Source organism: Uloborus diversus, chromosome 3, assembly GCF_026930045.1.
Source record: "Uloborus diversus isolate 005 chromosome 3, Udiv.v.3.1, whole genome shotgun sequence".
NCBI classification, from domain to species: Eukaryota; Metazoa; Arthropoda; class Arachnida; order Araneae; family Uloboridae; genus Uloborus; species Uloborus diversus.
In genome coordinates, this window is record NC_072733.1 from 50365050 (window position 1) to 50377595 (window position 12546).

General features: G+C 31.7%; 1 protein-coding gene across 2 annotated transcripts in view; it reads right to left on the minus strand.

The window, feature by feature from the left end:
- LOC129218028 (rho GTPase-activating protein 26-like) overlaps window positions 1-11775 on the minus strand; it is a 194818-nt gene extending 183043 nt beyond the window's left edge. For both annotated transcript variants that reach the window (XM_054852207.1, XM_054852206.1), the window contains exon 1: window positions 11523-11775. In XM_054852207.1, coding sequence (XP_054708182.1) covers window positions 11523-11676 — 154 coding nt within the window. In that variant the 5' untranslated portion in view covers window positions 11677-11775. The remainder of the gene's footprint in view (window positions 1-11522) is intronic.
- Window positions 11776-12546: the final 771 nt, after the last annotated feature.

Here is a 12546-nt window from a genome sequence, read left to right on the forward strand (position 1 = left end):
GGCGAGAAAATATCTCGCCAGTTTTTACAGCAAACCTAAGTTTAAGTTTAAATTGAAAGATTGCTTTAGGTTTTGTGAATTTGATTGATGTGGATTTTGAAGGGAGCCGCTGGCCCTTGTAATACCAGCATGAACCATTCCTATGGTTTTAATTTTATTTTGTTTTATGTTAATAAAAGTTAGTTTTGTTTTAGTTGATGGTTGTAATGTGGTTACTTGTGTAACATTTTGACAAAATGAACAGAATTACGAAGAATTTTCAAACCTGCAAAAAGTGGAACTGCTGAGTTCTTTTACGTGTGTGACCACCGTTGAGTTTACGGTGTTTAATTTTTATTTGCTTAATTGCTGATGATTGATTTAGCAGTTTTAACTACATTTCCTGAACATAGCTGTAAATAAATCTCCTGTGTTTTCTCAAGAACTGTGTCATCATTTGAAGAAAGTTTGAAGCTGCATTGAACGCGTAACAATACATTTTGCTGTTTTCTCAGTTATGTCTGTAAAAGGCTGTTTTGATTTTTTGTTACTTTTTGTAATCAAGCAATCTGCACCCAAATTCTTGATAGCCTAAACAACACCAAACTACACAACATAAAAAAATGTAGCTTTTTATGAAACCAAATTGAAGTTATGTGTACAGTAAAATCCCTCTAATGCGGACACTAACGGGACAAATTTTTTTGTCAGCAATAGAGAGGTGTCCGCTAGACAGGGGTTTAATAATGTTATTTGCATTGGAACTGGGGAATTAAAAATTGTCCGCATAAGAGAGGTGTCCGCCTTTGAGGGGGTCCGTTAGGAGAAGTTTTACTGTATTTAAAGTCTGTTATTGTCACGTCCATAACGGTGGAATTGCCCTTATGTACGTATGAATGGCCGGAACAGTGTTGAAATAATTCCCCTCCACTCAGCTTTGCATTTTTAATGTAACCTAGATTGATCTGGTTACACATTTTGCTTGCATATGTGCAGTAATGAGCGATCCTTTTGTAGCTTTTACATGCATTTTTTACATACACTCTTGTCATTTTAGCTGTAGTTTAAATGTATGTGAGTGTTATTGATCATTTTAAGTTATTGCATACAACAGGGGTCTCCAACCTACGGCCCGTGGACAAAATCTGTCTCACGAGCAGATTTTAACTGGCCCACGAAAAGTTCACAAATTGGAAAAAAAAGTTATTTTCTACATATAAATTTGACAATTTATTTTCTTTCAAACAATTTGAAAGAAAACTAAATCCAGAAAATCTTAAAAACCACTACTGAGCTTAGTATCAGCATAGCCAGAGGTGAGGGGGGCAACGAGGGACAACTGTCTGCCCTTTGAGTGAAGTCTGCAAATTTAACTTTCCTCACTAATGTCACCAAAGATAGTTCAAAATTGCATTTCTGGAACTTCAATTTCAAAAAATTTCTGGACGAATTCCAAACAATTTCTGGGAAAAGCCACTTTCCGAACATCTCAACATACAAGTGTATTGCTTAAAATTGTGTGTTTTTGAAACTTTAATGTTAAAAAACTTCTGGGACAGCTCCGAAATTCTGACTATTTTTTCAACATCATTAAGGATGTTCAGAAATGTGTTTCTAGAATTTAGTTCCTAAAAAGGTTCTGAAGAGAGCATCTAAATTTTTATTTTTAAGATCACAAATCACCAAAGATAATCTAAAATTGAGTTTTCAAAACTTATTTGGGAAAGTGAATTTAATTGAAGTCTCCAAAGGTAACCTAAAGTTGTTTTCATTTTTGAAAATATTTGGGGGAGTAAATCGCTACCCCTCTTTCCTTTCATTTTACTAAAATTGCGTAAAGATGTGAATTTTGAATAGGAAAATTTCTCTCTAGGTAGACTCTGAAACCTATCCTCCGACCATCTCTAACACCTGCTAAGATAGACTAAAACTGCATTTCTAAGACTTTAATGTGGAAAACTTCCCCGGAGATATCACTTGATCCGCCCACCTGCATCCCTCTTCTGTTTCAAAGACAGTCTAAAAGTATTAAGGACTTATAACTTTTGATATCTATCTTTTGCAGGGTTGGCCGGATTGAACCCTCAATTGGGTTGGACCCAATGGTTTTTTTTTTTTTTTTGTTTTTTTTTTTCAAAAAAACCATTCAAAAAAAACCCATTATTTAGCCCACTTTTGAGTTTTTTAAATTTTTTGAGAAGTTTTAAAAAAAATTAATTTAAATACTTTTACAACTTAAACTTCTTTTTTTATTCGTTTTTCACCACAGACAATGGACATAAAAAATTAATTTTGAACTTAGTTAATAGCTATTTCTTAACTCTTAACGGCATTAAAAAATACTTCAAAGGTTTTAAATAAATATATTTAACTTTTTTCTTTAACTGGTCTCTCAATAAATAACTCAAATTATCTTGACTAAGTCCTGTCATGTATGATTTTTTCAATATTTGTAGATTGTACAGAGGAAACGACTCTAGCTAAAAGGCTTGTTCATGTGAATTATTTTCAGTAAACCAGCACGTCACAAATCTCGAATAAACAAGGTATATTTTTCAGAAATTAATAAGTTTTACAAACGGTCGGACAGAAAACAGAATAGGATTTACATTATTTTCATTATCTTACAAAAAAGTTATATATTTCTTACTCTGTACACAGAAATAGAAAAACAGGCAACATAAAATTCAAAGAAATGTCTTGATTAAGCTGGAATTCAGTAAAAAGGGATTTAAACTACTTGAGGTTTTGCAGTAGTTTTGCATAACGAAATGAAATACAATAAAGTAAAAATGTAGTATTTAAAAACAAACAAATGAACAGTAGATTTTATCACTCGAGAAGTAAATTTGCCTTAACTGTTGGTAATCATGGAAACTTAAAAAACTTGAAACTTCACCATTCTTGGGTTTTGTCGTCTTTTATACTTTTCTTCAGAAAATGCTGAATTTTCCAGCTTTTTTTACCCCAAGACAATTTTTGTGCTTTGTCCATATACTTACGTTACAATATGCTACAAGTACCCCCGACATTTTCCCTAAAAAAAGACAAAAAAAAAATACACACTTCTTTTAAAAAACCCAGCTTTAGTTGGGTTTTTTGGGTTTTATTTAAAAAAACCCAAGAGTCCATGGGCTTTTTAAAAAAACCCAGGTTTTTGCCAACCCTGATCTTTTGGCATGATGATGCAGCTAAAAACCGCCATCTTGTTGAGTCCTGGTTTGCCCTCCTTAACAAGAATGTGTGCTGCGCCAATGTTACTGAGCGCTTATTCAGAAAAAAGAAAAGTTGTGGGTGTAGGGGGAGGGACAAGCATAAACAAAATCATTTGAACCAATATTGGTAGATTGCTGGCCGAACTCAACTTCAAAAATTTACAATGTAGCTCTCGAGTAAAAAAGGTTGGAGACTCCTGGCATACACTAACATAGTTTTTACCTTAGTTTGAGGATTATCTACGAATTCACGTATCCCTGGTTGCCGAGCCAACCCTGTTTTGTGAATAATCGGGAGTTTACTGTATTTGAAAATACTTGAGCTTGTTATGGAGAGTATACAAAAAAAAAAAAAAAAGCACCGGTTCTACTGTAAAATTTTTATTTAAGAAGGTCTTTTAAAATGAACTAAAGTGCCCTTTTATCCGGAAGCACCCTGCTCCTTTTTTGGTCTGGGAGAAACACTACAATAACATCAAGACTTAACTATTATTGTTTCAAAGGATATTTTTGAAGTGCTAAGCAAGATTTCATAGCAGCTCATACATTTAATTGATATAGGGAAACAATTCAGTGAATGAATTAAGTACCTTCTTTAAGCATTGTTAGTTTGAGTAAAAATGCTTATCAATAGGAAATTCTCATCTTAAAATAAAACTGTCAAGGATATGACATTTGGTTCTAGAGACACTCCAACTAGCATTAAAAATGCATAACACAGTAACTAAAGATGACAGTTTGACATCAAAAAAAGAAAACAAAAAGAGCAATTGGAAGACCTAAAACCATATTATGTCACAATAATCATGATAAAATTAAAAAATGAAATTAAGGGACATCAAATTCTCATGAGTTATACAAAGAAAAATTATCATTTAAGAAATATACATGAGCCACAGTAAACCGACATACCTTGGCGATGGCAAATTATGGAATTTTCAGGACATAAAGAATGAAATAGGGATGTGTCATTCATGAACGAATGAGTCAAAAAATAATACTCTTCTACATGAACGGATACAATAAAAACAAACTACTATGACTAACAAAATCAAAAATAAAGTGAAAAGGAAAAGTAAAATGAATGAAAAACTGAAGTGAAATACAGTGTTCAGCAGTTCAGCATATTTAAAATTGCTATTAATGTGAAATTATTTATCTGATATTTAATTTGTTCCCATAAACCATGTTAAATGGCATATTAAATTAGAAAATAAAAATATTTATTGATGCGTGAGCATTTAAAGCAATCAAAACAACTTTTTTTTCGTATTTTTGTGGCATGTTGGGCTGCTTATCTAACTTATAATTTTTTATCTCACCAAAAAAATTAATGAGCAAGTCGATTTTCATTAAAAGTTTCTTGAAAAAGTTCATGTCATATGATATTTTTTGAAAATGTCCAATTCATTAACTTTTATACATTGATTTTAGAACTCTGTGAAGCGGACCAACGTGCGCCGAGCATGGGGTAGGTTGGTCCACAATACAAAACAACTTTTATAAGTATTTCAATGATAAATATTATCCAATACTGTAACTTTTTTTTTTGTGTGTGTGTTTAGCATAAAACAAAGTTTAAAGACCAATGTAACATATTAAAATATTAAAGGCAATGCGCCTGGCACGCAGTCTTCATAGTTTGAGCGCCAGAGGTCCCTTTGATAGTTGATAAAATATTAAATTGACAAAATTTTACTTTTGCGCTACTTACGCCAGAACCATTTACATTTTCTTAAGAATGACCTTCATCAACTTCACTTGCTATTACAGTAAAACCTGTAAAGTTGACCACCCTTGTAAGTTGACCACCTGTCTAAGTTGACCACTATTTTCAGGCACAGAATTAGATCTATATCATATAATTCAATCTCTGTAAGTTGACCACCTGTTTAAGTTGACCACTAAAGTAGTGCACCGCAAATGGTCAACTTACACAGGTTTCACAGTACTAGCATTTTGGTTTTTTAATTCTCCCAAAAGTTCTCTTGCTTTTTTATGGGTTTTCCAAAAGGGAATCAACCTTCCCCGCGTTATTGGTCTGAAGAAATGCTGGTTTTTTTTTTTCTCTTCATGTCAAAAATAAGGAAACTAAAAACAATTATGAACTAAAAGAACTTACTTTAGTTTGATTTATTACTTCATTCTTCATTAAAAAAATTTAATGAAAGTTGCTCTGATCAGAAAAAATAGAAATACAATTTGTTCAATATAACTGTACCATGTGATTTTGTTATAGAATTTATACAACTATAGGACTATTTGTTAGTCAAAAATTAAAATAAAAAATATCAATAAAGTTTCTAAATTATTGAGACCATTCCAATGAGCCCCATCTCTGAGTTCCTAAAAGAAACCAAAATTCATATTTTCAACAAAAAAATTACGTGAGTGCCTAAATACTCTTCCTATTTTTCTATTTCAAGTACAAATTTCAACAAAAAATGTTTTTGTAAAATATGAAAAATTTTATCAAGTTTTGCATTGATAAAGAGCCAACATGTCCGCAGCATGAGATTCTGCAAAAGGTTTTATTTTAACAACTTTCCGATTAAATACTTAATATCTGTATAAATACTCATGCAAATTTGAAATAACGACAATATTTTCATGATTTAAACATTTGATTTCAGATATTTATTTTAGAAAAAAACAGTAGGGGGAAGTGGGGTACATTGGACCATTGGGCACATTGGACCAGTCTCAATTATTTTAATACTATTAATATTTTTTATTTTATTTTATGACCAACAAATAGCACCTACAGTTCTACAAATCCTATAATGAAATTACATGGTACAGTTATATTGAATTAATTTTATTCCAGAAAGTGTTATTTCAGTAGTCTTGAGTAATTTTCAGAAATCTAACTTTATTTTTTTAATGGTTTTCATCAAGATTGGGGGGGGGGAGATTTAACTCCTTTCTTAAAGTAAGTTCCTTTAGTTCATAATAATTGAAAAAAATTTCATTTTTTGTCAAAAAAAAACAAAAATATGACATCACTTTTTCAGACCAAGAAGGTGGGGTAGGTTGGTCCACTCTTTGTGGGGCATGTTAGACCGGACCAACCTACCCCACATATATACCTCAAAACTCAAATTTTGAATTGGTAGCCAATGGCTACCAGATCCTCACAAAATGGTAGCCAAATCTCAAAAAATGATAGCCAAACTTTATTTTAATTTAAATTATTTAATTTATTTTATTCCGTTTATTTATTTAGTATGTGTGTATATGTCATTGGCGTAGCAAAGAACGTTTCTTATAAAATAATAATTAAAAATAAATAAGTAAATAAAAAATATTTAAAAAAAAATAAATAAAATAAAAAGCGAGCTAAAAAGAAAAAAGGAAAAGAGGGTTGAGGAAAAATTTTGGGGGAATTGAACTTGGGGCGAGACGGGCACCCCTGCCCAGACATTATTTAACACATCTTTTTGCAAACTATAATCTACATTAATTTATCTTTAAGAAAAACACATCACAATAAAAAAATAAATAAATAAATAAAAAAGATTGTTATTATTATTAATTTTTTTCAGCTTTCAAAACTTCTAGAAACATCACAGCTTTCAACCAAAAGATGAGTTAGTTCCTTGATAAAGAAAACAATAAAATACCAAAAACTTGAACAGAATGTAAAACCTAAACCATTTACGATTCTACAAAATATTCTTTTGTTTTTACAAATGCATGCAAAATTTTATAAAAATGAATAAATAAAAGAAAGGTAAACAATATAAAACAAAACGAAAAAAACAAAAAATGAAATAAAAGATCCAGCAGAAGAAAGAAAGGGTTTCAGCCGTATTCTTTCCACCTTCTCTAGACGCAAGGGTGCCATTTTTTTTTATTATTTATATGTTTTATAAATACGATTGTACTTCTCTTTATTTATTTTGGAACACACATTTTCCTCTTCTAACTGGTGAAAATGGACAATCTACAACGCGGCGCCATTTTGAAAACGCGGGACGCCATTTTGAAAATTTACCGCGAAACTTAAAAATAACAACTTTTTTAAGGGGAAATAAAGTAAATAAACGGATATGTCCTCTCCTCCAGTAGGTTTTACATTTTAAAAAGGAAAAACAATCAATAAGATTAAAACAAAAAATCAAAAATCTTTCAAAAAAAATTTTTTTTTTAGCGATATCGTTTTTATTTTGTCTTGGTGCATTTTGACTCAAAGGCGCCATTTTTGTTTATTCATATGTAAACCAAATGTACAAGATTATTTCTTTACAATTCTTTTTATTTTGCAACCCCCCCCCCCCTTCATCCCCGGCGATCCGATAGCCGAACGTTTAGTGGACAAAAGAATTTGGGGAAAGGTCATAAGTCAAGACTATAGGTCAGGGAAGGTTGCATTGGCGAATGGTAGCCACATTGGCGACTGAAGTGAATATAATGGTCGCCAAAATTTGAAAATTGGTCGCATTTGGCGACTGGCGACCACGAGTTTTGAGCTTTACCCACATAATATGAAAACTTTTTTTTTTCTCTTAAATCTCAATAATCATAACAATATTCTATGATTTTTCTTTTGATTTTTAAAAAATAAATAAGTGTGTTTTAATGGTGAATGCTTATTGCTGTTTTTAAATAAAGTTAATTTATCAAAAAATCAATTTAATCCTATATTGATCTTTAAACTTAATATTTTTCACTCTACACACAACAGAAAATAAGGTAGTTACAAAGTTTAATAGTATTTATCACTAAAATAATAACGAATGTTGTTTGAGTAATGCAGTCAAACGTGCCCCATTAGGCGGACCAACATCCCCCTACCATGGTGCACATTGGTCCATTTTACGAGGTTCCATTAAAACATAAATATTAAAAAAGTTTATCAATTCAACACTTTCAAAAAAATCTGTGGCGTTGAGAAGTGTTTAGTGAAACTTGTTGCAGAAAATCGAACTGCTCAGTAAATTTTTTGATGAGATAAAAAATGATAAGTCAAAAAGAGGACCAACGTGCCTCACCTCCCCGTATCTATGAATTTTGTAGTAGACATTATTTGGACAAAATACTGTGAAATGGCCCAATAATGAATTATACTAATTGAATAATTCAGAAATGAAATATTGCAAGAGAGAATTGACGTTTCTTGGGAATTTCAGCATTATTTTTTTAAATTAATATTTTTAACAAATGTTCAATGAAATAACTTTTGACCTTTTTTGCACATACAGAAAAAATACATGAAATACAAATATAGCATTCTAATTAGGGTTTCTAATTCCGAAGCCCCGCATGATATTTAGCAGGATTAATCCTGTGGATTGAGAGTCCAATCTCACAAGATTTTTGATTCTGTCAAGATATTCCTTGCAAATGTTTTCCAACTTTTGCTGCTCATGAATCCAATATTTTCACAAGCATCATTTGAAATTTGAATCACCTTGATCATATTTCTGCAAGGTAAGTAAGAAAAACTGTGCCTCATATGAAGAATGGTGGATTTAACATTTCAGATTGCAATGAAAATAGAGAACATTTTTCCTAGAATGATTTTATATTCTCATTTGATGTTTCAGCTTTCATCTATTCAGCTATTGAGAAAATATGTAAAAACTATAAACGTTTTCAAAAACCACCACTAAAATTTGAAACCCAGAAACTTAAGCTTCAGTAAGCTTAAGGAAAATACTCAAAACTTTTAACTTACTAAAAGCACATTATTGACGAATTTTTATTGTTTCTGTGAGTGTTTTTTTTTTTCTTTTTTAAACTCTCACTTATATCAAAAAAGGAAATTGGAAAAAATTTTACGATTTATACTAGTTTTAAGGAGCTAAGTAGATCAGCAATGAATTTTTCAAAAGAAAAATTTTGCATAGCAGACGAAAAACACAATTTGCAGATGCTATATGTTTATAGCTTTATATGAGGAAATGTCGGTAAAACTAAAGTATCAATTCAAATGAGTACGTAGCATTTTTCAAAATTGAAGAATAAAAAGTAATGACTGAGATATAAGTGAAAATATTTTTCATAAAATACCGAAAAAAAATTTTTTTTTAGTACATGAAATACATCGCCAGCTCAGTCAATTTCAGCCGAGGACTGTGCTAATTCTATCTATTAGCTACCAGTTTGTTTGGCATTCTTGGCTTCCTTAAGGGGTGTTTCCCACCTCAAGCTCAGCCACTTCCTAAGCCAGGTTGATGAGTGCTAAATAAGCACGAAATTGCAGTCCTCGGCTGGAATTGACTGAGCTGGCGGTGTATTTCATGTATTTCTGCCTTAGCCCTGGCAGTTGGGTGGTAACTTACTGAATATTTATTTTAGTAGTTTCTATGCTGTGCAGCACATAGAACACAGAAATTTCACTTTTTGGTGTCAGAACAATTTTAGATCATGTACAAACAATATTGCTTAGGTTTTTTCAAAACTGAAAAATCTTCATTTTTGACTTAGATATAAGGGATGCAAAATGTACCAGGCGGCCATCTTTGAAGCGCCATTTTGGATAGAAGATCACATGGGAACTTAAAGGACTTTTCAGGATTCATTCTAAACATGTTCAGAAACTTTTACTGAAAAATTCAGCTAATTATAAATTTGAAGTCATCGAACCTATTTTTGTCCTAAATTTACTGGGCTATAATTCAAGTAACAAAAGCGGTCCTTTCTAAAATGCACAACTTTTTCTATTTGATATTAAACTTAAATTTTAGAAGAATAAAGGCAATCCCGTATGATTAGCTCTTTACAATCACAAAATTCCACGAGGTTGAATTGGGAATGGGATTGGAAATTCTAATTCTAATAAGCAAAAATTTATATTATAAGAAACAAAGAGTTCGGAAAAAATCTTTATTTAAGAAATTCATGTTTTCCTTTATTGTACTCCTTCTTTTCTTTTTCTTAATGGCAGTAAAGTCTAGCACACCTCCCACAAATATCTTGGGCGGTGCTTGAGCACTGTAGCAACCTCAGAGAGTTGGTGCCCCCTAGTTGCAATGTAACAACTAGTGATCCACATCATAAAAATAGGCTAGAGGCTATACTGGCAAATTATTTGATTTTATATTTGAGATTGAATGGACAACTACGTCAAATTTGCTTACTTTTCATTTTAAACGGTAATGGATAAAGTGTTGATTTCAAAGATATTTTTCACATTTACACATGAACTTCATAATAGTAAAAATTGTTCTTCAGAACTATACCATGATCAAGATATAATGATATCTCATTTTTAAAAGTATTTTCTTTTTAAAATAACTTCTACTCATTTCAGCTTAATTTAAGAGGGTATTTTCTTCAGAGAAACTAATTAGGGGCAGCATTAGGGTTACCACCCAGGGCACTCTCTCAATTGCTGCCTGACCACAGTTTAAATTCCAGTAGTCCTGTCATTCCTGGATAAAAAAAATAAAAAAAAGCTTTGTTTCAAAAATACCTGAACAGTTGAACCTGCCTAATGAGCCCTGAATTAACAAAGAAATTAGAAGTATTTGGTTGGCAAAGGTGTTAAGTCTAGAAGAGCACAACTCTGTTTAACCCCGCTTAAAGCAAACAAAATTTTTGTGATTCATAAAATTTCTCAACTTCCAGCTTAGATTAAACTCTCTCGGAAGAATTCTTTCAATATTTAAAGGCAGCATTATTTCACTGTGCCACTGAAGCTTGTCTTTTTTGAAGTTCATTATGCACACAAGCATAGTTATAACACCTAGGTGAATATCCAAATGTTTACAAACCAAAAATATTTGTCATCAAAACTCCAAAATTTATACCAAGACAATTTAGACAAAAGCTTTAGAGAGTAAAAAAGCAAAAGCAATTAACATGAATGTACTAACTCTATATACGGGGATGTTTAAATAAAATTTGACAGAACACAAAATTTACTAGACAGATGATGACAAACTAAAATTGAGAATACATTTCATTTTGAAAATAATGAGACTTGAAAGCTTAATTGATGATTTAAAAAAAAGTGGGATGAATTTTAGTCGTAAAAAATGTTTATAAAAGTAAACAAACCATAAACGAAATGTTTCAGTCACATGAAACATAAGTTTGAGACGCTCTAAACTTTTATGAGAGAGAATGAACGCAAAAAAGACAAAAAGTAAAAACAATAAAACTTGAACAATATTTGAAAAATAATTCATAGGTGAAATCAAAATTTCAAGGAGGGGTTTTTTTTTTTTTTTTTTTTTTTTTTTTTTTTGAGCACCGGTGACTGACTTAACACATCAACAATCAAAATTCCAAAAGGAAAGGATATTAAGGATATACTACTTTCAAGATTTCACACGTGCTATAACAAATGACTAAAAAAATAATTTGCATTTCACCAACCTTTTGCTGCTACTAAAAGATTATTGACCTCTTTGATTAACCCCTTGATTGCTTGACTTGTCCTTTCTAATTCCTTCTCGTGAGCTCTTAAATTTTCACGATAATGCGGAGTATCTGTCAAACAGTCTGTATATTCCAATGGTAACAAACCCATCTTTCAAAAAATTTTAAACAGTTAATTGGAATGTACAAAATGACGCATGAATCATGCGTTATCACAGAAGGAAGTTGACCGCCCCACAGAAAAGCAACGAACTACCTGTAGTTACTTGTTTGTTCTAAAACTTTGTCAACATTTCTAGACAGGCGCAGTCTTCTTCCACGCAACAAGTGTCATAGGTATTTACATCGGCTTACCCTCTGTGTGTTTAATGGGTTAACGAAAAGAGATGTTTATGGCTATGTTCGCCGTCCTCAACCGGTAGCTACCGAAAGGTTGATCACATGATAGCTAATGATGATAGCTAATTGCCATGATGATAAATGAATGTTATTATTAATATCCTTTCATTTTTATAGCATTTTTCTTTGATACATCTGCTGAGTTTGATTGGGTAGAATATTTGTGCGCAGACGCAATTCTATTCTATTCTATTCTATATAAGAAACCAGTCAGGTTTCCAAAAAAAAGAAGAAGAAGAAGGACTGCGACTTAGCGCCTTGCCTTCGTAGAAAACTGGGGGGAAAAGGTATCATTAGAGAAGGTAAATCAGAACCTCAAAGAGGAGACATCAAGAGAAAAAGCAGAGAACAGACGAGCAAAGTCATGATCAAAAAGCAGAGGGAAAGAAAGGAAATCATCAGCATGGTGCAATAAATTCTGTGGGATTTTTTTAACAAGGGAAACTGGCTTCATTATATAAAATACTTTCTTGGAGGCGGTGTTGAACTGAGTCAATTGTATTACAGGTGTTGCACATAGGGCTGTGTTCCAATTTTAATTTATAAAGTTTGTTTTTGGTAAGATAGCAGTTGGTTATATCAACCTGTTGATTTTTATTTCATTCTTCTTGTTAATTCCATT